Consider the following 27,802-nt stretch of genomic DNA (forward strand, 5'->3'; position numbering starts at 1 on the left):
CGCCAGGAGACGTGCGCGTGACACCGCCCCGCGCGGACCGTGACGCCGCGGACGGGAGCCGGCTCGGGTCAGGCGGCGGCGGCGGCGGCGGCAGGTAATGGCGGGGAACGGAACGGAGCGGAACGGGGCTGGATATGCCGGGGACGGGACGGGATGGGGTGCGGACGCCGCGCCGGGCCGGGTGGGGTGGGATCCAGGCGCGGCCGGGCTGTGACAAGGCGGCGGAGGCGGGAAGGCCTCGCTCTCGGCCCGGTTCTCACGGCGCTTCTCCGCAGAGGCCGCAGCGGGAGCGGCGCCGCCATGGGGGAGCTGTTCCGCAGCGAGGAGATGACCCTGGCCCAGCTCTTTCTGCAGTCCGAGGCCGCGTACTGCTGTGTCAGCGAGCTGGGCGAGCTGGGCAAGGTCCAGTTCCGCGACGTGAGTGTCCCCTGCGCACCCCGCGGCACCGGCAGCACCGGGAGCCCCGCGGGATGGGGAGCCCCGGCCGGCCCCGCCCCGGGGCTGCGGGTTTGCTGAGTCCCTCGTCTCTCCCTGCAGCTGAACCCCGACGTGAACGTGTTCCACCGTAAATTCGTCAATGAAGTCCGGAGGTGCGAGGAGATGGACCGAAAGCTCCGTACGTTCTCGCTGGGGTTGATGTGGCTCTGACTCTGCAGCTTTTGCTTAAAAATAAACCCCAGTCAAGGCAGGCTGAAGCTGCAGGGCAGCGTTTGGAACAGAGCAGGGGGGTGAGGGCACAGGCACGGCTCGCTGCCTCCAGGGATTCACCTCCCCTTGAAAGATAACTCTGACCAAGTCAGACAATCTTGAAATAAGAGGTGAAGGAATCAGCTGCTGCTGGGGCCAGGTGCAGGTTGGGGTAACTGTTTGACACTGAGGTGCGAAAAATGAACACTTTTAATGCTGTCTCTGCAGGGTTTGTGGAGAAGGAGATTAAAAAGGCAAATATTCCTATCATGGACACTGGAGAAAACCCGGAGGTGCCTTTTCCACGTGACATGATTGACCTGGAGGTAATGATGTGTTAAGACTTAAACTAGTGTTTGACTCTGGATGGAAACAGGGAAAATTGTCTCTGTTGGTCAATGTTTGCAGAATTTAGTGGCAGGGGGACATTAGCTCAGTTTGCAGCTGTCCCTGGAAGCAGCTCTGCCAGCTCACATTGGGTGGTGTTTGTCCAAATACAGAAGTGAGAGTACTCAATAGGAATTTCACCACTGAAATGAGCCAAAAACTGCTGGAACGATGATTTAAGGTGGTAGGTCATAAAGTTTACCATGATTTTACTGATTTGAAGAAACTCTATCAATCCAGTCCATAAAAGTCCAGCTGAGTATGATAAGTCTGCAGTTGCCTGCAGATGTGGCACATCTGGATCTGTGCCACAGCAGGCTGGAAATCCACCTGTAAATCCATGCAAATTGGGTGGGAATGTGAAGTATCTCACTTGTCTCTATGTGTTGGCTGACTGGACAGCACTTAATTATGGAATTGATTTAAGTCTTTTTTCTTTCTGTTTTTTCACATCTTCCAGGCAAACTTTGAGAAGATTGAAAATGAGCTTAAAGAAATCAACACCAACCAGGAGGCTCTGAAGAGAAATTTCTTGGAGCTGACAGAATTAAAATTTATACTGCGTAAAACTCAGCAGTTTTTTGATGAGGTCAGAATACCGGTGGGGTTTAACACTTGGGGACCTGATTCTTCTCATAGAAATTACCATTTTTATTCTCAAATTTATTATTTTAGTTGCTGTTTTAGACAACAGGATCATTTTACGCTTTGTTGGAGAAAGCTGCACAAATTATTTTCCATTTTTCATGCAGTACACATAGCTACCCATGATTTACCTGCTACAATGCTGATTTGGGCTTGCTCTAATTAATTAGTGGTTTGTCTCAAAATTGTGTAAAATAATTAAGATGTGAGTAGTTTGGAAAGCACATCAACAGCCCCAAAATTTGGTGCTACAGTGACACTGTCTCCATTGGGTAAGAGTCCCTTTGGTGCACATGCAGAGGACTTACAATTGAGCTGAATTTCTCTCCAGCATTTAAAGTGTTATGTGGAGACTCATCAGGGTCACAATACAAATTCCACTGAAGTAACAGATTAATGAATGAATTAATTAATTGAGCCTTTGATCAAACCCTGAAGCGTCCAGAGGTCAATTGTGGATCAAAGCTGACATTTAAAGTCTTTGACTCTTTGTCAAATGCCATCTGGGCCAGGAACTGGCAACTTTCTCTGGAGCTGAGAGCAGCTTCTCCGATGTCATTCATGGCACTGACATAAATCCTGCTTGGGAGAAGACATAACCCTTCCTTGTAAAGCTGAAGTATCTTGAGAGTCTTGGCAGTTCTCTCAAAGAGCTGCTGTACATTTTTCAGGACATGTTTTTGCTGAGTAGATGTCCTGTTTCCTCTAATCTCAGGATTTGATCAAAGAATTCTTAACGGAAACAGCTCCTGGTATTTACAAGGGCTATTGTCAAGGGAAGCTGGACTCCTGCACACTTCAGGCCATTTATCTAACAGTTTGGTTTTTGTTGTTTTGGCACGAGGTATTGCCTGTTCAGGCACCAAGGTTGGTCCTGTGCCAGTAATAGTCACTGCTGACACAGATACTGCTGCTGGTGTGAGGGCTGCTGGGTTGTGGGGTTGATTTCAGTACAAAAAAACCCTTGTCTTCCAGTGTTGAATGTTCACTTAAAAGTGTCCTGTGGACAAACAGGATTAACCTGATAATCCATTACTTTGTTGTGTTTAAGTGGCACTGCCTGTTCTGAGTATCACGTAAAACCAAGTGCTAAGCACTTCTATATTGAGAATGAATCCCAGACTGGTTTGGGTTGTGAAGAACCTTAAAAACTCATACCCATTCACTCCCCTGCCATGGGCAGGGACACCTTCTACTAGATTAGGTTGCTCCAACCTGGCCTTGTTAATTACTGTCCTCTCTGGCCACTGTTCTTCTTCATCTGCAGAGGGATCAAACTAAATTTAAAGATCAGAATCAATTTTCTGAACAGTTCATGGCAGGTCACCCACAGCCTTACACAAACCAGCCACAGAAAGCTTAGATATGTTCTGTTTGTCTTTCATAACTTTTCTGTAGGAATAAACCAAAATAACACCAAATAACATGTGCTGCTCTATGTAAAAGCAAATGAAGCAGCTTACAGGTGATGTTCAGCAAAATGTAAGTGTAGACAGTTAAAACCTGTCTCAGCTTTCTGTGCTCAGCAAACAGCTGAGGCGAGCCCAGAGCTGGAGTGGCCAACACTCCCTCCCTTCCTCCATGCACAGCACTTTCAACACTTGAAGACTACAATAATTTGTAATTAAGATTGTATTATTCATAGTAATGAGTTGCACAAGAAATGGCTGACTCTCCAGTTCCTTCATGCTTGGCGTTTGCTCTCCAGAGTTTGAACATGGCGGGAGGGAGGGTGGCAAAACGTCCCCTTTTTTCTTCCTGTGACCATTCCAGCCCAAGCAGCCATTTCTTGTTCCAACACACCATGTTGATGATTATGCTCCTTTTCTCAGTCTTCTTGTCCTTGCTTATGAAGAGCGATTTGAGCTGGAGAGATTTCTCTGAGAGCTTTGCCTAGAGTGTGAGCGTAAAAGAAGACTGGAAAAGTAACGGTTAATGGCATGCAGTCCCTTCTTCCTCCCTCTGACTCTTCTGCCATCTGCTTTTCTCTGTTTGCTTTGCATCTGTCACTTCTGTCTGGCTCTGGGTTAATAGATGGTGACATGAATCCTTTTATTTCTTGTGAACATTGATTTTTTTTGTCCTGTTTGTGACCTGGAAGGGGCTTGAATTGTATGAGCTTGCACTGGGCATCCAGAATTGTCACAGGGCAGGGCTGGAATCATGAGTGGGGAAAATGAGTCTTTTTTGAGATTAAAGGTGCTGATCTGGATGCTGATCAGGAGATCAATAATTAATTTTAAAATGTTCAATAATGAAAGCTGTTGTATTATGCTTCTTGATTACTGTCATGTAAATGCTTGGAAGATTCCAAGAACAACCTTATCTAGTGAAAAGTACTCCACAGTAACTCTGGCAAAATTTCACTCACTGCTGGCAAAAACTCATATTTAAAGTAGATTTCCCAGAATCCTGTTTTCCTGCACTGGAACTGGATTGCTCTTCCATTTCCACGTAGTCTCAATTTTTTATTTCTATTAAATTCCCCAGCAGTCCTTTAGTTGTCCTTCCTGCTGCAGAGATGCTATGGCTGTGTCATTGCCTCTCTAGAAAGGGTGTGCTCATAAATGCAGAGTCGAGAAATAAATTCAAGGAACATGGAATTCATAATGCAAATAATCCTTGCAAAAGAACATTTTCTTTTAGTTAAACTGGTTTAATCCACATTTATTCTGAACTGTTTTGCTTTGTAATTCCACTTCCTCTAAGCAGGACTTGTCCTGAATAAAGGACACTTAGCCCAAATGGGCCAAGCTAATATTAAACATATATAACAAATTCTCCCTCAGGTGAGGCAAATCCAAAGGTGTCATGTGTGCTGTCCTTCCTTTTTCATGAGTCATCTGCTAAAATATGCTGCACGTCACAAGAAATTACTGCAAACAGGGTCGTGATTACTGGAAATACAATACAAGCCTCTAACAATTGTAACTTACTGTTCTTCAACATCCTGAATTTGAGATGTCAAACAGTTGCTGTGATGTTTGGTCTGTGTGTTCCGTTTTCAGGTACCAAACTTTCTTATTTTAGTTGTGTTCTCTATGAACTGAATTTTCATTCAGTTTTTGATGTTGCAACAAGTCGCCTTAAAGTTGAAAGGGTCAGGAATTCCCTGTGTTGCCTTTCCAAGCCTAATGAAGGGCTCCCTCCCTCATGTAGCATCCTGAGCTGCAGCAAGTGTGTGTACTAGCAGTTGAGCTGCCTTTGGTGTCAGCCTTGCAAAAACTCTCTTGTATATGGCAAACACTTTCATCTGACAAGCAGGTAAAGTGTTGGAGAGATATTCACTCTGACACAACTATTGCCCAAATACAGAGTCTGGGGCTAAGTAACTGCACTTGCCACAGATTTTGCAAGGCTGTGCTCTGTGCGTGTGTGTGTGTGTGGGTATGACATGTCCTTGGGTCAAACTCTTCCTTCCAGTGTGATTTAGCAAGTTCCCTTGATGGCTTTGTGGGAAAGACTTCCTGCATACCACAGAGGGTAGACTTTGGCCCTCTGGTTGTGCTCAGGAATTGTAATCCTTGGCATTTCATTATATAAGCTGCAGAGGTAGAACTAAGTGTGAGGCGGGGTTGAACAAGTGTGAAGATGGTGCACAAGAGGATATGATTTGAGCATCCTTGACCTGAATTTCTTACCCTTACAAGCCATATTCCTAAGAATTTTAGCTTGCAAATGAGTTGCAAAGATAGACAGTGTAAAACTGTCCTGTTTTAGTGCCTGGCTGGCTAAGAGATGAGCCATGTTGCCAGCCTGCTCTATGAAGTGTTTATGTCTGATGGTGTATCATATGGTGACTAAGGATAAATTAATTTAATATCTGGAGAAATACATGAGTCAAGTGTGTTTCTCTGGTTTGTGCTATTAAAAATGGTTCTTGGGAACATCACTTGTGTTTAAAACTTAATTTTTTTTTTTAAATTCTGCCTTTCTTCAGACTTATATATCTCCCAACCCCTTTGTTGCAACAATCCTCAAGCCTTTCTTGTATGGAAGCCCTGCTGAGCCATTCCATTTTTCCTCTTGTTTTTCTCCTTCCATGTGTGATTCTTGCTGTCTTTTCTGTCATCTTGTTCCTCTTTTTGCTATTTTACTTTCGCTCTTCCCTTTCTTTTCTTTCCTTTCCTTTCTTTTCTTCTTTTCTTTCTTTGCCTCCCACAACTATCTCCTGGCTCCTCATTCCCTGCATGCCACTAACTGGTTTCATTAGATATTAATTGATTTGTGAATTCAGGCTGAATTGCATCATCAGCAGATGGCGGATCCAGACCTGTTGGAGGAATCCTCTTCACTGCTGGAACCGAGTGAGATGGGAAGAGGTGCCCCGCTCCGACTTGGGTAATTACAGTTCAGGATTGCTGGATTAAGGATGATCAGCCTGTGGAAGCAGCAATGATTTGAGCACAATTGTGGAGCTTTCCACCCCAAGCAGATGAAAAGTGATGTAAAACCAGCTGTTAGTCATTGCACTTTTCCTGCCCCTATTAACTTCCCAGTTCATGTTTGTGCTTCACAAGTTTCTCTCTGCACCAAACAATTAACCCAGTTTGTTCCCTGTAAGCATGTTTGGTTGTTTTTCTCAGACATTATGATGTCTCAGAGCTTTGTGGAAAATTGTAACTACTGTGAGCACATAATGGTCTGAAATAACTGTATAGTTCTACATCCTCTTTATCAACTGCTTCCAGGCTTCCTTGTGCATGTGTAATACTTTATCTGGACATGGAGGTTTGGTCCAGTGAGGTCTAAGAATGAGCCCAGGACACAGTCACTGGCAGCCATGGCTGCTGTAACCCTTGCAGCCAGTATGCAGGACTGTAGGGGAATGAAAGCTAGAAACTGCATATTGAAATGCATTTGTTTCTCCTATAAGCAGTGGTTTATGCATTTTTTTAAAGATTATTTCATTCTGTTAAAAAACAGAGCCTGTGCTATAGTGCAGTTGTTTTGTTGTGTGTTACATCCATGTATGTAGAGAACCTTCCATTTTGCTTGAAGAATTAATGTTAAAACAAGTTTTTTATAGGTTTTGGTGCGATGCCAACTGTTGGGGTTCCCAACAGCTCTGAGGGTCCAGCCCTTGTAGAGAAGTGGCTAAAATCAATTAGCCAGACACATGACTGAGTGTGTCTTGAAAAATCAAAAAGGTTTTAATAGGGAAAGAAAATAATGCAAATGCAAAGGCAAAGCCGAGCACAGTATAGAGACAGGTCTCCTACTTGCTGCAACACCTTGAAAAGCGTGGAGCTTCTTTGTTGTCTCTCTTTAGTACTGAATAGTTCAGGTGGGTTATTTGGCTCTTGGTCTAATGAGATCAGCAACAGGCTTTGAGTTACACTCTCCAAGCCCAATCCATGCCTCTGTGCTGGCACTGAGACAGTTACAATGAGAAAGACACAGAACTTTCTAGTTAAACTCCCTAAAACGTCTAAAGACAAACTGAAACTCTTTTCCTTATACAGAGACACCCACTTGGGGGTGGGGGTGGCTTTACTCTGGCCACCCCCCAGTTGTCACAGTGTGCTGGCTGGGAGGCTGGGGGTGGCCCAGGTGCAGCCCCTGAGGCCGTGCTGTCCCCGTGCAGGTTCGTGGCTGGCGTGATCAACCGCGAGCGCATCCCCACGTTCGAGCGGATGCTGTGGCGCGTGTGCCGCGGGAACGTCTTCCTGCGCCAGGCCGAGATCGAGAACCCGCTGGAGGACCCCGTCACGGTAAAGGAGCTCTGGGGAGCAGCACGTCCAAAGAGCTGTGGGTCTGTAGGTAGAAGCCTCTGTCCCTCAGTGAGGGCCATCCCAGCAGCTGCTGCAGCCTCTGAGCTTCATCAGCAGATGTTTTCGTGTTTAATTGAAACAAAAATAGGAAGGCTGGATGGGGAGTGCTGTTGGAAGAAGGAAAACAACTCAAAATGTGGCAGGGCCTAGGGATTTCTCTGGCCCAAACTGCAAGTGCAGTTCTGAATCAGCAGTGATCCTCCGTGGAAGATGCTCTTTGGAACATGGGTGTGTGTAATAGCTGAAGCTCATTTCTCTGAACTTGAACCTTTCATTTTTTACTTAATTCACTAATCAATAGTTAAACATCCACCTTAGAATCGTTTCCATTAGTATAAAAATAAATAATAAATGTTGTGATTTGGCCTGTTTTTACATCCAGTGTCTTGTGTGCTCAGACCAGTGGGCACTGTCCAAACTTGCTGTTACCTAGTAAAGGGCTGCCCTGGAACACAGACCCAGGAGGTGAAGCTCAGTAACAGCCTCTCTTTCTCATGTGAGGCTGATGTGTTGCCTTGTCCCACCAACCACTGGTAGCTGACCTGTGGAATCATCTGTCTGCTAGGAGAGACTTTGTTCTTATTGTGCAGAACTTCCTTAAATTGAGGTTACACCTAATGTAATTATTCTTGAAACATTATGTTAAAATTTCCTAAGTAAGGTAGAACAATAACTTGTCAACAAATGCAGGAAAGGGGCCCTGGCTGCCCCCACGGACACAGCTGTGCAAGGAATGTGCCTCTGGCCTCCCTGGGAACCACACTGGTTAAACTCCACTTTTTTTATCCTCATTCCCTCTTTTGGCTTGATTCTGTAGGTGAGCTGACTGCACTAAGTGCTGATAAATACTTCATTGCATCTTCATTATTTTTGGAGATCTTACCAGGTTTTCCCATTTACTGTATTGCATAGAATCAATAATGAGTAACCTGGGGCATTTTGCTTCAGTAAACACAAATACAGTGGAGGTATTCTGTGCTGACGCTGAGAAAATTGCTTTCCTTGTGACTGTTCCAGTGTTACTCAGGTACATTCTTGACCTGCTGTGCATATCTGAGCTCTGATGGACAGACTCAGTGAAAGGAAAAGTAGAACTCTGTTAATTATCTAATGCTAATTTCTATAATTCTTTCCTTTGTTCTAGGGAGATTATGTGCACAAGTCTGTATTTATCATCTTCTTCCAAGGTGATCAGCTGAAGAACAGAGTCAAGAAGATCTGTGAAGGGTATGAAAGCCTGACAGCTGGGCAGCTCTCAGTTATTTGGAACACACTGACATGACTTAATATCAGTATTTCTCAACTCCCTGTTTCGCAGTGGCTGCAGGAGCACATATTTAGACAGCAAGTGAAATGTGCCATAAGTAACTGAAACACACTTTACAGTCAGACTCACCACTCCCCAGCCTGTGATGCTCAAACTACACAAGTGCAGTGCTAGGGAATGCAAAATACCAAAGGAGAGTTGATTTGTGGGGCAGGCCTGATGGGACATCAGTGGGATATTATCACAGGGGAGACAACAGTGACTGCTTCTATCAGCAGTTGCACTGGTATGACAGCATCTCCCCTCAGCTGGGTGGCTGACCAGCCTTGTGACAGTGCCTGCAGACACTGGCAGCACAGGGAGCAGAGGATTCTCTCCCACTTCTGTTTTCTTTAGTACTCAGCTTCTGCTTTGGCCTAAAGCAAACTTCTGCATCCCTTTGTTGTTGTATAGGCTGGAGCTCTGCTTGGCAGTCTCTGCTGATCAGAAACTTCTCTTAAGGTGCCTCTGGCTCACCCCTGAGTGGTTAATCTTCTTTCCATCTCTGTCACTGAGGTGCTTCCCTGTGTTCCAGGTTCCGGGCCTCCCTCTACCCCTGCCCAGAAACGCCTCAGGAGCGGAAGGAAATGGCCTCTGGTGTCAATACCAGAATTGATGATCTTCAGATGGTAAAATAACTGGGGCCAATGACCTTTCTTTGGTTTTTTCCTTTAATAATACGGTTGAAAACTATATTTAGAAACTTTGGATCCTGTTAAAACAGGAGGATGTTTGCCCCTATTAGATAACCACGTTTTCAGCTTCAGGTAGCTTGAGACCAGCTGTGCAAGAGAGGTGTTTGGAGACTGCTCAGTTGTTTCTGTGTTGGGATTTGGGGTGGGTGGTTTGATCTTTTTGGAGGGCTAAGCAATTCATTATATACAAATAAGTACAGAGAACTCAATACCAGGGAACAAAGAAGAACTCATGTGTAGGGAGATTCTGTAGGTTCTGACTCTGAGACCATGTTGTGTAACTGCCTGTTTCATCTGCAAGGATTTTGAAAACATAGAAACTTACTTCCAAGTTGAGATAACAATGCTAACATTAACTGAGCTCTTCTTTTTTCTGCCTGTCTTTATATTTTCACACTGTGCTGTCCTGAAGAGCTTCTGCTGTACAATTAATCTCTTGTGCAGCAGCCTGAGTGTTTGTAAAAAGTAATTAGCACCCAGATCTCATGGGTGCCACTTCTGAAATACCTGGTGCTTGCTTCAAGGAAGAAAGGCAGTATGTGATAATGTAGAAATATTTAAGGAATTTGAGACAAAAATTGAGAAAAGGTTTAGAAATTAAAAGGAAAAAGGGTTGAATTTTACCTGCTTATTTGATGAAGAAACTGTCTCGAGCTGTGAGTTCTGAAGTGTAGCTCAAAAGATATTTTAAAGTAGACAGGAATTCAGAAGCAGTGTAACTGCTGTAAGCTGCATGTGCCTTGTGTCCTCACTTTCCCTGCAATCTAAGACTTTCCACTCTGGAAATCTGACTTGGCCTGAGTTTGATATGTTCCAGTTGGAAAACACCCTCAGTAGGAAACACTTTCTCCTTTTCCCTTCAGTAAACAAGTCTCTCAGGGTAATTTGTGTTTTCTCAAGGCAGCAAACCCTTCACTTGCAGAACTTTTCTCTGCTCTTTTAACCTGGGTGGAGGTAAAATTGTTCTCTGTGATCTTGGCACAACTTGTTGTTTGAAACAACCACTGACCTTGGAGCTGGAGGAGGAAAATAATCAGAAAGCATCCCTGGAAAAAGTCCTTAAGCCTTTCAGCAGAGCTAATTAATATGAGGGTGCATCATAGACTGCATGGGGCAGCCTGTGCCTGGGGTTGGGGAGCAGCCTGGTCATTCATCCTCTGAGAGAAAGACTTGTTGGTGCACTTTGAACTTCAGTCCATGATTTGGCCTCATCTTCCTCCTGCTTCTCTGAAAGGTGCTGAACCAAACCGAGGATCATCGCCAGAGGGTTCTGCAGGCAGCTGCTAAAAACATCCGTGTCTGGTTCATCAAAGTGAGGAAGATGAAGGCGATTTACCACACCCTGAACCTGTGCAACATCGACGTGACACAGAAGTGCTTGATTGCTGAAGTGTGGTGTCCTGTTGCTGACCTCGATTCCATCCAGTTTGCTCTCAGGAGAGGCACTGTGAGTAGATGCTGTGCCAGTCAGCTGTGGCAGCACCACATGGATTCATTGCCTTTTGTGTATTGTCAGCCTCTGAACACCATCTCCTTGGGCTGTTGGAATCAGCCCTCAAAGAGGACAGCTTATTTAGCATGCAGGAATGATGACTTAGAGATAAAAGTAGTAAGAAATATGTTGTGTGAAGCTTAAAGTTCAGGTGAATGCTGGAATGGTGATGATTTTAGCACTTTGGTGTGCTTAGTTACCCTGGCTGGGCTCTGTAGTCCTGGTGTCTGGATAGAGGAGCTCTCCAGAATGTTGGCAAACTCACCTTCTGCTCAGATGGTTAAGAGAGTTGAGTTTCTTGAAGTCCTTTCACTTGCTTTTTGTTTTCTTGTCTGTCCTGCGCAGACAACGTTCACCTTTACTCCTGCTACACAAAGTGGAGAGCAGTGGAATCCTGGCAGCCTTCCTCAGCTGCTCCAGTGTCTCATTGTGCAAGCACACTGCAAACACTCAAGCTTGCAGTCTTCCAAATGCCAATGGAGCAGCTGTGTTGGACTTCATCCTCCAGTGCTCCGAGGGTGGGTTTGCTGATCTTCCCTTTGTTTTTCTCAAACAGGAGCACAGCGGATCCACTGTCCCATCTATTTTAAACAGGATGCAGACCAATCAGACCCCACCCACATACAACAAAACTAACAAGTTTACTTCTGGCTTTCAAAACATTGTTGATGCTTATGGCATTGGGACCTATCGGGAAATAAATCCAGGTAAATTCAGACTTGGAAAAGTCCAACACTTCAGTCTGAAATTTTTTAATCGTTATGTTTATCTGTATTGCCTGTCCTGCGTGGAAATCTCTATTAGAGAACTCTAGTAGAGACTCATCAGCTTTCAGTAACAGAGGGGAAGCTGGGGAATTACATTGGCTAAATTGCCTGAACTGTACCTTGGTGAATCTGGGCTGACTAACTCACAGTGCCCGGGGAATGTTGTCTTTGCCTTTACAGCACCCTATACCATCATCACCTTCCCCTTCCTGTTTGCTGTGATGTTTGGGGATTTTGGCCATGGAATCCTGATGACTCTGATTGCTGTCTGGATGGTGGTGAGGGAGAGCCGGATTCTGTCCCAGAAGAGTGACAATGAGGTAAAGCAGCAGATCATGCTGAGCTTAGCATTTCAAACAAAGAGTTGCAGCTTGGTTTACTCCCATCCTCTTCCCCTTGAGCTGACAATCCCCATTACTCCTCCTTTGGAATTTTTGAAGCACATGGACAGGCTGGGAAGCCTGAGGAGCACACATGCACACTGACTAGTGTAATTTTGTAATAGTATTGAGTTTGCTTGGTTTTCCTTTTGTATAGTTATAGGAAATTATTAATTTCAGTTGTCTGAAGGAAATTATCAAGTTGGTGTAAACAAATCACCCCAAATTTAGCTGGATCATAGTGGGGTTTAGCCACTGCAGAACTCCAAATTCCTGTACATATATATTCCATCCCTGGCATTTTTCCTGTTTGCTGCTCAAAGGCTGGTTTTGCTGGCTCAGGGCTGACAGGAGCTGAACCAGAGTTAAGATACACTGGCAGAGCTGGAAGAGGCAGACAGGGTCTGTGCTCCCTGTTCCAAACTCATGCTGCCAGCTGGGAATTGCATCAGGCTGTGTAGTGCAGTTTGTCCTCTCCAGCTGCTACTGGGTCCCCTGTGGAGATCCACACTGCCCCTTCATCCTCCTTATCTGTGCTGCTGTGTTCCCTCTTGCACCCTTAATCCCTGCCAAGGGGAAAACAGAGATTTTTCAGGTCCTGGTTCATGTGGCTGATGTTTGCCCTGCAACAGACTGATTTCCCTGGGTTTGGCTTTAGGAGGGACCTTCCCTGTTCTCATGGACTTTCTTTGTTCCTTTTGGGTTTTCACTGCAGATGTTCAACATGGTGTTTAGTGGTCGGTACATCATCCTGCTGATGGGGCTGTTCTCCACGTACACGGGCCTCATCTACAACGACTGCTTCTCCAAGTCCCTCAACATGTTCGGCTCCTCCTGGAGCGTCCGGCCCATGTTCAACAAAGGCAACTGGTCGTGAGTAAACCCTTGGTAACTTTGTAGAGACAATGAGAAGTAGGTGACTTGTCCTTCACCGTTGTCCTTCCAGCTCAGGAAAACAAAAATTTCTGACCTCTGTCTCAGGTAGATTTGGAAGATGGGTATAAATGGGATGATATGTCCCAAGGGTCAAAACGGTTTTGGTTTTTTTTTCCCCAGAAAACTTAAAAAGATGCAATTTTTCACCTATTTCCCCATGAAATGTCAAGATTCCTGTCCCCTGCACCTGTCTTCCTTATGACACTGAGTAAAAGGTCAAGAAACAGGGTTTTATTCATTTGAGAAAATTTCTAGAACCATCCAAGTTCTACAACCTTGAACTTCTCTCAATTTAACCTATTCCTTGCTCTCACGAGGGAAGAGTGTTGTTAGTTTTTACAGAAGGAGGGTGGCATTGCTATTGTTAATGTTTGTATGATCATATTCCCCAACAGAGATGCTTTGCTGGAGACCACTCCCCTGCTGCAGTTGGATCCTGCAATCCCAGGGGTGTTCGGTGGGCCCTACCCCTTTGGCATTGACCCAGTAAGAGCTCATCCTGCCTCTGCAGTCTTTTGTGCAAATCCCTCTGTGTCAGCAGAAAGAAAAGTACCTGTCTGTTCACTGTTTTGTGAAAGATTCTCCAGCCCTGCCGTTCCTTTAGCAAGTCCATCAATAGCAGGAATACTCTTGAATAATAGAATTCCTACAGAGATGACAGATTTGGGATAGAGACCCTTGTTCTGAGGTCCATTAAAGGCTGCTTTTTCACCCTTTCTAACCTGCAGTGCTTTAATCAAATCTGATTAGCCTTGAAAATCACTTTCTGAAATTACTTTTTTACCTTGGGCAAAGTTGTTAATCTCTTTTTCAATGACCTTTGGAAATGCACATTTCCCAGTAACCGTGTCACTTTGTACCTGCCTGCATCAACACCTCTGCTCTTAACTCTGCTTGTAATATATTACAAACCTTGTGTGGGTTCCATGTAAAGAGGAAGTGCAGGAAATCCCAGCACTGTGTAATTGTTCCTTTAAAGGTATAATCATATTCTTTCTGTTAAGGATGCAGCCTCTTTTCTCCTGCTTCTTTGAGGTACCATGAAATCAGGTTTGATTCCTGCTCAGTGACGGGCTCAGTTACTGTCAGACTGTTCCCAGCTGAAAACTTGTCTGCTCATTTCCCCAAAAGATAACTGTAGGACAAACACATTTTAAAAACCTGCTTTTTCAGCCTCACACTTCCTGACTGGTTCATACTGTTTAGGTTAAAGGGAGTGTTTTCCTTCTCCTGTTTTTCTTTCCCTGGTATCTGACTAGGTGTTGTTTTTCACAGATCTGGAATATTGCCAGCAATAAGCTGGCCTTCCTCAATTCCTTTAAGATGAAGATGTCTGTGATTCTTGGCATTTTCCAGATGCTCTTTGGTGTCGTGTTGAGTCTCCTCAACCACATGTAAATGCTTTTCTCTGGTTTTGTCATGGTGGGGGGAATGGAATGTCTTTGGGTGTTTTGTGGTTTAAGATGCCTGTCAGCCCTCACCTCCTGATGGAAGGTGCAGGGCAGTTATCTCTCTGGTTGTGTGTGGAATTGTGCCTGTCAGGCAATTCCTGTGCCCCAGGTCCAGCTCTTGTCGAGCTGCCAAGCCCCTGCACTGTCATTCCAAAGACTCTCTTCATACTCTTCTTAAAAGCTTTTGCCCTAATTCTAACAAAATCTAATGTAAACTTCCTTTTTTTTTTTTTTTTTTTTTTTTTTCCCTGTAGCTATTTTAAGAAGCCACTGAACATATACCTTGGATTTATCCCAGAAATTATTTTCATGTCCTCCCTCTTCGGATACCTTGTTATTCTCATCTTTTACAAGTGGACAGCCTACGATGCTCACACATCCAAGGAAGCACCAAGCCTCTTAATACACTTTATCAACATGTTCCTGTTCTCCTATGAGGACACCAGTAATAAGATGCTTTACAGTGGGCAGGTGCGTGCTCTTGCTAGAACAGAATCAGAGATGCTTCGTGGTACTGGAGTGTTTCATTGACCTTGTCATAACAGTGAAATGAAGCATGAAACATCTTTCCACAGAGCATATCTGGAGGCTGATACTATGTAATGTTGAAGAAGGAAGGAATAATCCCTATAGCAGGAAATTTTATTTGACCATAAGTCAGCTGTGGCTTCAGAACACGTGGAACCTGATCAATAGCGGAAAGCAATTAGGAATGTTGTCCCATGTCTGCAATGTGATAGCTCTCAGCTTAGCTCAGACACCAACGCTGTTTCCTCACAGCAGTATCAGGCATCTGCCAAAATCTCATTCCCTTCAGGATATATCCGGATTTTTCCCCAATCTTACCCAGCCTCAGCATTAAATGCTGTGCTCAGAGTGGCAGCGGCAGGCATTAAGTACTTAATTGCTGTTCCCAGAAGAGAGAGAGGTAGTGGAGCATCCACAGACTGGGAATTCAGCCATTCTGGGTGGGTTCTGTGTGTGTTTGAGCAGGGACTGCAGCTGAATTACCTGAGACTGTTTTCTTTTGCAGAAAGGGCTCCAGTGCTTCCTTGTGGTGGTAGCCTTGCTGTGTGTGCCGTGGATGCTGGTAGCCAAACCCCTGGTCCTTCGCCAGCAGTATTTAAGGAGAAAACACTTGGTGGGTGACTCCCTTTTATATTTTACATAGGAAAACTGTTTATGGTTGAAAAGCTGTGTTCTCCTTCCTGAGCTTGGATTCATGGGTTCACACTGCATTGAAACCTATAAAGTGTTTTTTTGCATATTCCTGGGCATACCAGCAGGTGGGTGTTACTGGAGGCAGAGTGTTGCCTGCCTGCTTCCCAGACCTGGATCCAGCATCAAACCTGCTTTTAAAATCCCCTGATGTTGGTAATGATCAGAACAGTGTCTCTGGCTTGGGCTTTGGTAGCTGGTTTAGGAACAGTCTCACTGCCTGCTGGATGCATTTCTGTGCCTGGGCTAGGCTGGCAGTGGCAAACAGAGATGGAATTGGCTGGCAGACTTCTCAGCTATCTTTGTTAAAGCAGCTTGGATGGTAAAAAAACACCCAACAATTGAAAGGAAAAAGAGGCTTAGAGACTCACGTGAGAGAGGTTGTCTGCTGGGGTGCTGTGCAGGTGTCCAGCTGCCCTGTACAGTAGCTGTGTGTGAGGTGCAGGACCGTGGCACACGGGCACTGTGGGGACGTGTGAGTTCTCCCTGCATGTCTGACAGCGCTGCGAGGACGTGCAGCGAGTCCAAGATCAGTTCAGTTACAGACACTCCCTCTCCCTTCTCTGACCACCTTTCATCCTCCCATGTCCCCTCCATTCGTCTCCCTTTCTCTTTTTGTTTCCTTCCTCCCCCCTCTCTCTTCTTCCGTCCACCCCCAGGAAGGGCAGCCCGAGGAGGCCCAGGGCAGCACGAACGCGCAGGCGCTCGAGGCAGCAGCGGCTGCAACAGTGAGTGCACTTCAAACTCGCCTGATGCATTACAGATGGGAGTTGGCTTTGTGTCTGGTTATCGAGGGAGCATGGAATGTATCTGAATCTCATAAGGGAATGGCAAGTGCACCTTTAGGGTGGAAAAACACTGTCTCTTGGAAAGAGCAAAGTTTAGCCAAATTGATACATTCTGGATGAACACCCAGGCTGGAGGATGGTAGTTGTGTGTGCACAGAGATATTTCCTTGCAGGAGTGCTGCTGAATCCAACCTGTGGAGCAGCACAGGATTTCCTGCTGCCACATCCCCCCATGTTAAATTCTCTTTTTTTCTTCTGCTTCTGTATTTGTTTAAGATAGGTTAGGATTCTTCTCAGTGCAGCATTTCTGTTTACATTACGTGTTCCCAAACACACGGTGATGTGATGGCCTCCAGCAACTCTATGTCAGTAATCATTGGATTTGTGACACATCTGTCCTGTACACACTTAGAGCTGAAATTATGATAAAATAGTTGTGCACAAACAAGCTTCTTGGTGGCAGTTGTTTTGATTTACGTGTTTCTAAGCCTACAGATAGCCCTTTGCTGCCAGAGCTTTCTGCTCAGGATTGTGGCAGCCCCCAGAACTTAGTCCCTTCCCCAGTGCTGCCTGTTTCAGCTACATTTTAGTTCTGCATCTGCCTGGCTGACTAGGAGGTGTGAATCTCACCAACTGTGTGAAGCACATCATGCTGTCCAGCTGCCAGAGGTGCTGGGAGGGACATGTCAGCTGGTTCTCTCATGACATTTTAGTCTCCTCACGGAAAAGTCAGAAATGAAAATGGATCTTTTGTGCAGGATCCATCCAGCGTATGAAATGCATCTCCATCAGGAAGCTGCGAGGGGAGGTCTTGTGTGAAGTGTGCTTAGGAGGGTCAAGTAAACAATTGGAGCTGTTGGAGCTGTGTTTAGCTTGGCTGGTTTACAGGGAATGGACATAGTTGAGTGCAAGGGAAAGGCTGCTCAAGTGCAAGTTCACACAGGCTAGAAATACATAAATAGAATATTGACAAGAGTCATCAGTGACTTGTGATGTTTCAGAGATACTGAAAATCCTAATAAAAGCATTGTCTTAGTTGTTAATATGGAGGGGGTTTAAAATTTTATTTCTGTTTTCAGAGCATAAACGCCTACCTAACTTGTTTTTAGAAACCTGACAAAATTCTAAATCGTATCTGGCATTTTGGGCATATTTATAATTCAGCCTAAAATAAAAGCAGGCTTCTAAGGACAAAGGAGGTAGAAGAATTCAGAGCAGCTGTTCTGCTGATCTGTGCAAGCACCAGGTCATGGGACCTTCAGCCTCTTTCATCTGCATGGGCATCCCTGGACTTCTGCAGTCTGGATTTGGCAATTTAGGTCACATCCTGTGTCACAGGTGACCCAAGACAGTGTTGAAGCTGGGCACAGGGTTTATTTCTATTTCTGGTGTTGTAGTTTCCCTCTCTAGAGGTCGGACCCAGGGGTCAGGTGGGAACTGCTCCCAAATTCAGCATTTCAGCTCAGTCTGTGTGTTGTTCTTTTCCCTTTGGAGTCCTGGAGGTGCAGCTGAGGGTCAGATGCTGAATGTCAGAACGAATGTCTCTAAAAGGACCTGCTTGCAGTGTAGAGTTTCCGAGCAGGGGAAGATCTGGTTTTCCATGCAGTGCTGGTGTGCCTGAGGCTGATGGGAACAAGTGTGTGTGTGTGTGTTTGTGTTAGCGTGTTCAGCTCCATGACCTGCTCCAGTACCCAGCAGTGGTGTGTCCATGCCTGTCCAGCTGTGCTGGGTAGGATGTGGGCTTGGTGCGTGTCAGTCAGCAAATGTCTTCTGAGAGGTGTGCCTTTATTGTCCTCATGGTTGCAGTTACACTGTAGCAATGTACCAAGGATTCACTCAGCCAGACTTTTTTTTTTTTTCCCCCAGCCCCAGCAGGAATCAGCACCTTTCCCATCCAAGCTGGGAAATAGAATTGTACCTGCCTTAATCTGGGCCTTAATATTTAATATTCTGTTTTCCTCTGTGAGCTGCTGCTGCCCATGGAGTCATGAGAAACCTGCACTTTTGCACTAAAACCCAAACAACACTTTGCTCTTTCTTTTCTGCATGTGTCAGGGCACGCACAACTTTGGTGGGATCCGGGTGGGCAATGGCCCAACGGAGGAGGATGCTGAGATCATTCAACATGACCAGTTATCTACCCATTCTGAGGAGGGGGAAGAGGTAAGCACCTGAGCATCCTCGCTCTCAGGGCACTGCACTCGGCAGCAGGATGAGCTCACTGGGACTGTAGTTACTCATTTCCAGGCTGTTTAAACAGCAACATTCCCAGTGAAGTGTGTTCCTAGCAGTTTTCTCACTGACTGTCTCTTGGTCACTCCCAGGATTCCAGAAAAAGCAGCATAATTTGCATATCCTGGGAGATGTGGCTCTCTTTGTCCCCAAAGAGCCACCATCTCAGGGGTGCACAGCACTCCCAGGTGCCACATGTTACCTGCTTCTCCCATGCCAGTGGAAATTCAGGGGCTGTATTTCTGCAGCACTGAAATTTTGTTTATATATTCATTTTGACTGCTGGGGGTAATATGAATTGCTTCCCTTTCCTCTGGGAGAGGAGAAAAAACAGTCAATCTCACGTAGTTGGGGCGTTTTCTGATGCCTCTGAAGGACTGCAGCAGATCCTGCCTCTGTAGTGCATGGGATGTGTTACTGCTTTCCGTGGCGTGCATAGGAGGGAATTGCTGAATGTGTTCATGATTAATGTGATCAAAACACTGCACTAAATGTAAATTTATGTTTTCAAGCCTACAGAGGACGAGGTGGTAAGAGCACAGCAGCTTTGCCTTCATGTGTACCTGGGCCATTTCCCATCGGTGTAAAACGTGCTGAATGGAACTTGTTATGTCACAGCATCTTGTTTTCCAAAAGATCTTGCTGTTTTCATGTTACAGGCCATTTTTAGTTCATACACACATACATCAACAGACTTCTAATTGCTTCATCTATACAGCTTGTCTGTCTGATCCCCTGTCTGCAGATTGTTCCCAGTTGCCTGGGAAACTGTTCAGCTGGAGGTCTGAAACTGAAAAGTTTTCACTTCTGAGCTTCCAAAGAAGTCTCAGGTTTTTTATGTTGTGGCCTTCTTAATTTTGTGCTGCAGCAAAGTGTTTAAAGATACCTCTTCCCACAAACCATCTGCCATGTTAAGGATGATGCTGGTTGACCCAGAGAGCAAACACAGCACAACCAGTTCAGTTTCATGTAGTTCAAGGACTGAACTGGCCAGAGGCTTTGTGTAAAAGACAAGCTCCATTCTGAGAGACTGCTCATCCATAAGCACTTGTAAGAAGTATTTAAAAAATGGGGGTTAATACTGATGTAGGATTGAGTGTCAGTTTCAGCACAATCAGGTAACCAGTTTTACTGCAAAAAAAGAAAAAAAAATACAAATGGCACGAAATCACAACAGCTCAACCAGGGCACTGCTGCTGAAAACTGTGCTGAGAGTGGTTTGCTCAGAGCTCTGCTGTGCACAGGCCTGTGTGGAATGGGAGGGAATGGGAGGGAAGGGGAGGGGCACGGGGTTCCTGTTCTGGTGTACCTGATGTCTCACTGAACCTGGGGAAAATGTGTCAACCCACAAGGACTGTGCCACAGCAGCCCCAATGCTCCCGCTCCTGGCTCTGTGGTTATTCTCTCTGGCAGTTGCACTCAGCTTTGAAAGGTCATTGTTTAAACATTTCCCACATTCTCTCCTGCTGGCCTACTCGTATGTCCAGAGCTGGAACTGTTGGCTAGAGCAGCCTTTAGTGAAGAACTTCACAGCTTATGTTCTGTAAAGAAAGGATTAGGATTTTGACAGCTAATTTAACTGAATTGCTTGAAATATTTATTGTCTTGGATATACCAGGGGAGAATTAAGAGTATAAATAGCTTTGTGTGCATGCCTAGAGCATTAGTCACTGGAAGTATTTAAGACATCATGTTCACTTAAATCTGAGCAGTTTCTGAAGCATGGATTAAATCCAAACTGCAGGGAATGCTTTCCCAAGCTGCAGGATAAGAAACTGCCCTACATGGCAGACTTCCTTGTAAGTCCTTCTGTTGTTATTGCAGAAAATAACTGAGACAGAGAGACTTTGCCAGTGAATGGTGCACAGATGTGACTTTTTCAGGATAGCTTAATGCATTATTTTTGCTTTCAAAAAGGGCAGGGTCATGTCTTGCAGAATGCTTGCAAAATGCTCCTGCAGCAAAGGCACACACAGCCCAGCTTGGGGCACTGCCTCCTTCCCACAAGCAGCACCTCTGGGTTACCAGGGAGTGCACAGCAGCACCACCTTCTGCTGAACAGTCTTTTCCTGGCTAAGCTCATGGATGAATTTGGACTATCTGACTTCCACGTGCCAGAATAAGAAAACAATATTCACGTCGCAGCATTTGTCATTCCGCAAAACCTGTCCAGATGAGATTCATGTTCTGTTTGCGGCGCTGGCGTGCTAAACCAGGAGAAGACAGTGTCAGTGTGCAGTGTCACACACAGTGTCCCTGGTGATAGCAGCAGTCCCCCTGCCCCTGTCCCTGTCCCTGCCCAGCCCGTGCTGTGCTCCCAGCTGCCCTCATCCTCTGTTCCCTTTGCAGTTTGACTTTGGGGACACTGTGGTGTACCAGGCCATCCACACCATCGAGTACTGCCTGGGCTGCATCTCCAACACCGCGTCCTACCTGCGGCTCTGGGCCCTCAGCCTGGCCCACGCACGTGAGTGTCCCCAGGGAGCTGAGCTGGGGGTCCCTGTGCCTGCCCAGGAGGGTGGGAGGCAGCAGCACAGGAGCCTCTCGGGGCTCAGCTGGCACGGGACAGTGCTGTGTGTGCATTACCTGGGAGCAGCGAGCTCCACACAGCAGGGTCTGCTCCCACAGCTCTGCTGAATGGGAGCAATGGGGTTAAAATCACTGAATAAAGCACAGAGCTGCTGAGCAAGGACTCTGCCCTGCCCTGTGTGACTGCTGGAAGCAATGTCCTGACACACTTGGCTGCGAAAGCTCTTGTCCCTCTTCAGTTTCCACCTCGTTGTAGCAGGGCTTTGCTTGACTTCAGCTTTTACTTTACCAGTAAACAACCCTGCGTGTTCCTGCTGACATGAGTCTTCTCCCCTTTGTCTCGGCAGAGCTCTCGGAGGTGCTCTGGACCATGGTGATCCACATTGGCCTCAGTGTGAGGAGCCTGGGGGGAGGCTTGGGCCTCTTCTTCATCTTTGCTGCTTTTGCCACGCTGACAGTGGCCATTCTGCTGGTCATGGAGGGGCTGTCAGCCTTCCTCCACGCTCTGCGCTTGCACTGGTGAGTTACTGGAACATCAGAAACTTGGAGAGCTCTTCTTAACAAGAAAATTAGTGTCACCTGGACTGTGCAGAAATGCCATCTTCTAGAAGGCAGAAAGTTTTTAAAAGGGTCAGAGATCTCAATCCTTTTTGTAGTAAAACACCTCCCCCCAGTTGTTTAAAGTTGTGGAGCTCTGCTTAGAAACAAGCACTAAAAGACTAAAGCTTTAGGACCAAAGCTTTGTGACCAGGGACTGGGGAGGCTGTGCTGGCTGGAGCAGTGTTCTTTGTGGCTTTCAGCAGGACTTTCCACCTCTTGGTCTTTTCCCTGGTTCCTGTGTTTGATATCCTTTGTGTGCCACAGCCATTGACTGCATGTTCCTTCTCATGCTCTTGTTCATTGCTATAAAACCTTGCCTTGGACAGGAGTGCCTTTGCCTTCTGCCCTTGGGGTACTTTGGGATGGCAGCAAGTTTTTGCTGGTCTTGCTTTTGGAAGTTGCTTTTGAAGCCTCTTTCCTGTGATCATTAAGCTCCTGTGTATGCAGCCAGCAAAGCAGAAGGAATTGCTCTGCTCCCAAGTATGGAAAACATTCAAGAGCTTTCTCTAATCCATGTTCAAGAGCACTCATTGTTCCACTTCAGATTCCCTCTTTAGTGCACTGGTGGGATCAGAGGAGCAACTGGGAGTGGGATTTTCTCAGCCTAAAGTGTAGGAGAGTCTGTGCCTCTCTGGGGTTCAGGCTGCTGCCTCCTCCTCAGGCTGCTGATTTCCTGGGAGGGTGAGGGTGGTTATGACAGCAAAGGGAAGTCTCTGAAGATGACAAGAAATACTCTGTCTTGCTTAAATGGGAAGAAAAGCTTGGGAGCACTCTCTGAAAGTAGTTCTGTAATGCAACAGGAAGCAAGTGCCTCTAAAAAAACCTGAAAAAAATCAGCCTTTTTGCACTTTTCCTCTGCTTGTGGGGAAGAAAAGCTTTGGCCTTTTGCCCTGTCTCTTGGCAGCCAGTGAGGTGCAGGCTGGGGCTTGCAGGCTGGAGTGTCCTGGCCCATGGGGGTGCAGGCTGGATGTTCCTGGTCCACCTGTGTCTCTGTAGCCACATGAGCCAAGCTGATCCTGGGGCGAAGCCATCTTGTGCTGAGGGAGCCAGGGGGGCACTCCTGGAAATGGCTGCTGGATGGTGTCTCTGTTTTTCCTGGCATCCAGCCTGAAGCCTGCATAGCAGTCAGTCCAGAGCTCCTTGCTGACTGGCCAGAGGTCCCTCATCCTCTCCCTGCTGTCACTGTGCTGGGCCACTCCAGCAGTGACAGCAGGAGCCCTACACACCCTGCTGGGCACTGAGCAGTCCAAGAGGAGCAGAGGGCAGCAGTGCTGTAACTCCAGATGTGAGGTTTGCTCTGCAATTCCTTGAGGATTAAAGGATTTCCAGGGCTGTGGCCTCTCTGGGCTGTGGAGCTGCATGGCCATTTCTAAGCAGCAGTAGGGGAACAGCTCTGAGCAGCTGCTCTAGCCAGGCTCCATGGAGCAGAAAACACATTTTTGGGGAGGTACTTGTCTTGTGTTAGTCACAAACTGCACCTCCAGATACGGCTCAGACACGTGGAACCGGTGTGAGCTGGAGGTAATGGTTCACATTTCTAGGCTTTCCCTAAAGGGCCATTAAAAAACCATCGTGTATGTGTCAGTGAAATGGTAAATAGGCAAACCCTGTGAGAGCATGGATCACTCTGCTGCTGCAGAAAAGTGCAGGGCAGCTGTGGAACTGGAGTGCTTAACAAAGTCCTGTTTTCCCTAAACATCTGTTTCAAACCTGCAAGCCTTTCATGCACAGGCTCTGAGAGAAAATCTCTTCAGGCTCAGAGCCCAAAAAGCAAGTTTAAGGTTCTATTTCAGACTGCAAGTGATCTGCTGAAATGATTTTGAGGTTGCTGGGTGTTGGTTATCACAGGCAGGCACCTGCAGTGGCTCCAAAGAGCACACTGTTCTCATTCCTTCTTGCTCCTGAACCGAAAACAGGGTGTTCCAATGGCAGGTGTTCCCTTTTTAGGAAGAGGAAGGGAGAGTGGAGGTCAAATACAGCTGTCCAGGGAGGAGCAGATGGGATTTTCTGGTTATGGGAGAACCGTCACCTATGAGGAATTTGAGGTGTGGGTGGTTCAGCCTTCCTGGAAAGGAGGAGGAATTGAGCATGTGTTTTACTGGTCAGGGAATTCACAGGTTGTTCCATATGCTGTGCCTGGCAGTCCCAAATGAAGGAGGTTTGTTTTGTGCTTTTTCAGTGTGCATTCTTTGAGCAGGTTGGGCTTTTCAGGCCATTCTGGGGTGGAGGCAGCCCTCTGGATTGCTGCCAGGACTGCAGGGTGTGAGCTGGGGCTCCACTGCAGCTCTGTACGTGTCTGAGCTGTCGTGCTGTCAGCTTCTTTTGCTGTAACTCTTCTGAAACTTTTAAGCTTTCCATTTATTGCTTTTCAGTGATGCAGCTTGACATGAACATTCAGATTAAAGCAGCTTCACCCTTTTTAAGCTAGTCACGTCTTCTAAAGTGAGCAGAAACAGACTGTGCCCAAAAGTAAAAGTTTGTAACTGTATTCAGGGTGCTGCTCCCTGAGAGGCGTGGGTGTGTTGGAGCTGCATCCCACTCTCCATACAGTGAGTGGGGGTGGTGAAGTCCAGCTGCTCACCCACCTGCCAGGATTTGATTTTCCTCTGTAAATGTCACGAGTCAGGACTCGCCTGCAGTGTGGCTGCAGGAGCCACTGCTGCAGGGGGCAGCTGCAGCCTCCTGTCAGGCAGGATGGAATATCCCAGAGACAGATACTGTACCTCTGCTGGTTTTGGGAAGGAGTAACTGCAGCAGTCTCTGCACAGACACCTCAGTGGGTTCTGTCTGTTGGGTGAGCCACCCTTGAGGTGTGCCTGGTTTACACCCCAGCCTCTGGCACCTGTCTTTAGGGACACAAACACAGAGTGGGAATTTGCAGTTTTACTGAGTGTAGGTTTGGGTTCCCGTTGCATTTTTGCCTCCTACTCACAGGACTGGAGCTGCCTGGTTTTCCAGTGTTGGTACCCTGACCCTGTGGGGTTGGAAAATCCACAGAACAACAGTCTGACAAACACTGACACTTTCAATGCAAAAAGCTGCAGAATGGGTCTCCTGTAGTGCTGCTGCTGCCAGAGGACTCCTGGGCTGTTTGCTGATGATGCCACTGTCTCTAAATTCTCTGCAGAACTTAGTCACCCATGTGAGACACACGGAGGGTTTAGCAGTAAACTGGGAGATGTAACAGGCTGAGGGTTGATGTAACTGCTGGGTTCTGGGTGTTCCTGGAGACATCTGCAAAAAACTCTACTGATCATTTACACCGATATTATTTGGTTAAAGACACTTTTCTGGCTAGTTCTCTAACCTTAGAGCAGCCTCTCTGCCAGTGTCAGGCTCCAGTTGTGGCCAGTTGTAACGGAATGTCCAAAGGGAGAGTTTGGATGCTGAGGCCAGCTGGAATTGTGAATCATCAGGGTTAACATGTCAGTCACAGTGAGCTTGGGTGACTCACATACCCAGCCCTCTGCCTCTCATTTCCCTTTGCTTACAGAACAGTTACTTAGTCACAGGATACTTGTGGAGATTATCAGGGTTCCTGAAAAACTGGAGCATATTGGCAAGGAGCCCTTCCTCCCACATGGAAAATCCTGCTCATCCTGGGGATCCCTTGGCGTGCAAGGCGGCAGAAGATACAGGCTAAAGCTGGTTTTCCTGAGCATTTCCCTCCTGGGCTCTGTGGGGAAATCACTTTTTGCTAGCTGAATCCAGCAGCTCTGGAGTTTGCCATGATTGCAAATAATTCAAGTTCATCTTTTTTTGCTGAAAAAACCCCTTCTCCTGAGCTGTGTTAAAGGCTCCCCAGTTTGTTGTCACTTGCTGCCTGCAGAGATTTTGTTTCCCAGCGGATTGTGCAGTGGAAAGTGTCTGTGAAGCCTGGGCTTGTTTTTGCTGGGAATCAGAGGATTAGTTTTCCCTATCCCTGTTTGGCTGTCACTGACTATTGGGCAGTTCTCTGGAATAATTCTTTTTCACTCGAGTTCATTAGGGGCAGCAGCAAATGGGGCTGAGCTAACGCTCGGCTGGAGCTGGCGGCACATCCCAGTGCAAATGTGCTGCAGGGAATAAACAGAAGTGGCTGGTGGGGAGTCTGAGCTCAGTGTCACATGGCTGAGGCTTGTGCTAATGAAAAAGGGAACTGTAGCAGCTGGTGTACAAAATGCTGTCTCTGCACCCTGTGCTTCCTGGGGCACTGTGGTCAGGGCTGGCCTTCTGCTCCTGTTGCCATTTTTTGTCCCTGAGGGTGGGATCAAGGTCTCTGGACAGCTCTTTGTTCCACACAGATGCATCACACATAGATGGGGGGAGGGGGTGTGCCAAAAGATACATTATGTTATGATACCTCTCTTTAAATCTTTTTACAGTCAGTAATCCTACTTTTTAACGGAGTTCTTGCTAATTGTTCCTATTGAAAGCTGCCTTTTTAATGAGTAATCACTCTTCTATCTCTTGCAGGATTGAATTCCAGAACAAGTTCTACACTGGCACTGGGTTCAAATTTCTCCCTTTCTCCTTTGACATCATCCGTGAGGGGAGGTTTGACGACTGAGGCCCCCTCACTCCAGCAGTGTTAACGTTGTGTGTGTGTGTGACTGAGTCCTCCCCATGTGTATAGTGACAATAACTTATTGCAGCACCCCTGAGCGTTCCCATGGCATCCCAAAGCCAAAAGCTTTGACGTTCTGGGGTAACGACACTGGATCACAGAAACTTTTCGTTCCTTAAGTTTACTCCCAAAGGTACCAAGTGCATGAGGTGTCTGTTTGGTGTGCAGTCGTGTGCCCCCTGTATTGTGCATTCCTTGGCAGCTCATCAGGACAGAAAAGAAATGGCAGCTGTGCTGAGGGGACAAAACAGCACATGGAGAAAAGGCCCAACGACCTCAGCTCGAGAAGAGTGAGGGCTGTTCCCCTCTCTTATTGCTGCAGGCAGTGGTGAGGAGTCCTCATGCACTGAGACTCAGCTGCTTGACTGTGGCCTGGGGCAGAACGGGGAGGGATGAGCCTTGGTGCAGACTGTCACTGGTCACTGCAGGTACTGCCACTGGCAGGGAAACTTCTGGGGTTTCTGGTGTGAAACCAAAGCCCTCGAGGCATATAGTGCTTGTGTGGGCTTGGCATTGGTGGAGGCAGCTTTTGCACAGGTGGATGTACCAGTTGCTCACGCTGTCCTGTGCACTCGGGGTCTGAGGAGCCCTTTAAGGGAGAGCAGTGGCCCAGTCTTGCCCAGCTCGATGGCAGGGGGAGTCTGTGGTGTGTCCCTGCATTAGCTGTTGCTTTCTTTGCTGTCCGAGCTGTCAGTATTTCCTTGCACTCCTCAACTCGATGTAGCTGTAGCAGCAGTGGGGTGTGTGTTAGTGCTGTGTGTGACTGTCATGTTCAGTTCTCGCAGTGGAGCCGAATGTTTGTGTATGAACAGATTAGAACAATAAAGAGACTCATTAACCTGGAAGCAAGGAGGAAATGCCTCGAGGAGCCAGGCTGCTTAAAATTAGGTGAGAAAGTTACTTGTACCTTGCACACTGCGATGTGCACGTGCGTGGGGCACAGGGACCTTTGTGCTGCACCTGGGCACGCCCTGGGCACTCGCTGTGTTACAGGAGGGCGTGGTGGGCATTCACAGAGGTGTTTGCAGACTGAAGGGTGAAATCAAAGCGTGGCTGCAGGTGGAGCTTTGACATGAGTCCTGCTGTGTTCTGCTGCCTGGGTGAAACATGTTGCAGACAGTCGCTGTATAAATTAAATGAACTCCACAACAAACACTGTGGCCTGTTTTCTGCTTCCCCAGTGCTCACCGAGGGGGCTCAGGGGCAGCCCCTTATCCCTGTCCTACACTGAACACAGCCCCCAGAGCTGCTGGGGACAGCTGGGACCTGAGGCATTTCTGTGCAGCATCCTGTCACCTCTGCCGCCAGG

The 27,802-nt window shown here is 46.8% G+C and overlaps 1 protein-coding gene across 4 annotated transcripts; it reads left to right on the forward strand.

Annotated features, from left to right (window-relative positions):
* Nucleotides 1-27,646, forward strand: ATP6V0A1 (ATPase H+ transporting V0 subunit a1). 4 transcript variants are annotated; one of them, XM_066336545.1, is made up of 22 exons: nucleotides 1-94; nucleotides 276-417; nucleotides 538-616; nucleotides 916-1,013; nucleotides 1,535-1,663; nucleotides 5,957-6,060; nucleotides 7,307-7,433; nucleotides 8,638-8,720; nucleotides 9,335-9,428; nucleotides 10,729-10,941; nucleotides 11,543-11,693; nucleotides 11,934-12,073; nucleotides 12,849-13,006; nucleotides 13,465-13,555; nucleotides 14,345-14,463; nucleotides 14,775-14,991; nucleotides 15,554-15,661; nucleotides 18,582-18,689; nucleotides 19,271-19,288; nucleotides 21,108-21,225; nucleotides 21,635-21,806; nucleotides 26,343-27,646. In XM_066336545.1, exons 2-22 carry the CDS (start codon nucleotides 301-303, stop codon nucleotides 26,434-26,436), a joined length of 2,538 nt encoding a protein of 845 aa, XP_066192642.1. In that variant the 5' UTR covers nucleotides 1-94; nucleotides 276-300; the 3' UTR covers nucleotides 26,437-27,646. The 4 variants fall into 4 exon arrangements, with proteins under 4 accessions (XP_066192642.1, XP_066192643.1, XP_066192644.1 ...); XM_066336546.1 differs by lacking the exon at nucleotides 19,271-19,288; XM_066336547.1 differs by lacking the exon at nucleotides 19,271-19,288 and having other exon boundaries at nucleotides 5,978-6,060.
* The last annotated feature ends 156 nt before the right edge of the window (nucleotides 27,647-27,802 follow it).

Source organism: Sylvia atricapilla, chromosome 27 (genome assembly GCF_009819655.1).
Source record: "Sylvia atricapilla isolate bSylAtr1 chromosome 27, bSylAtr1.pri, whole genome shotgun sequence".
Classification (NCBI taxonomy): Eukaryota; Metazoa; Chordata; class Aves; order Passeriformes; family Sylviidae; genus Sylvia; species Sylvia atricapilla.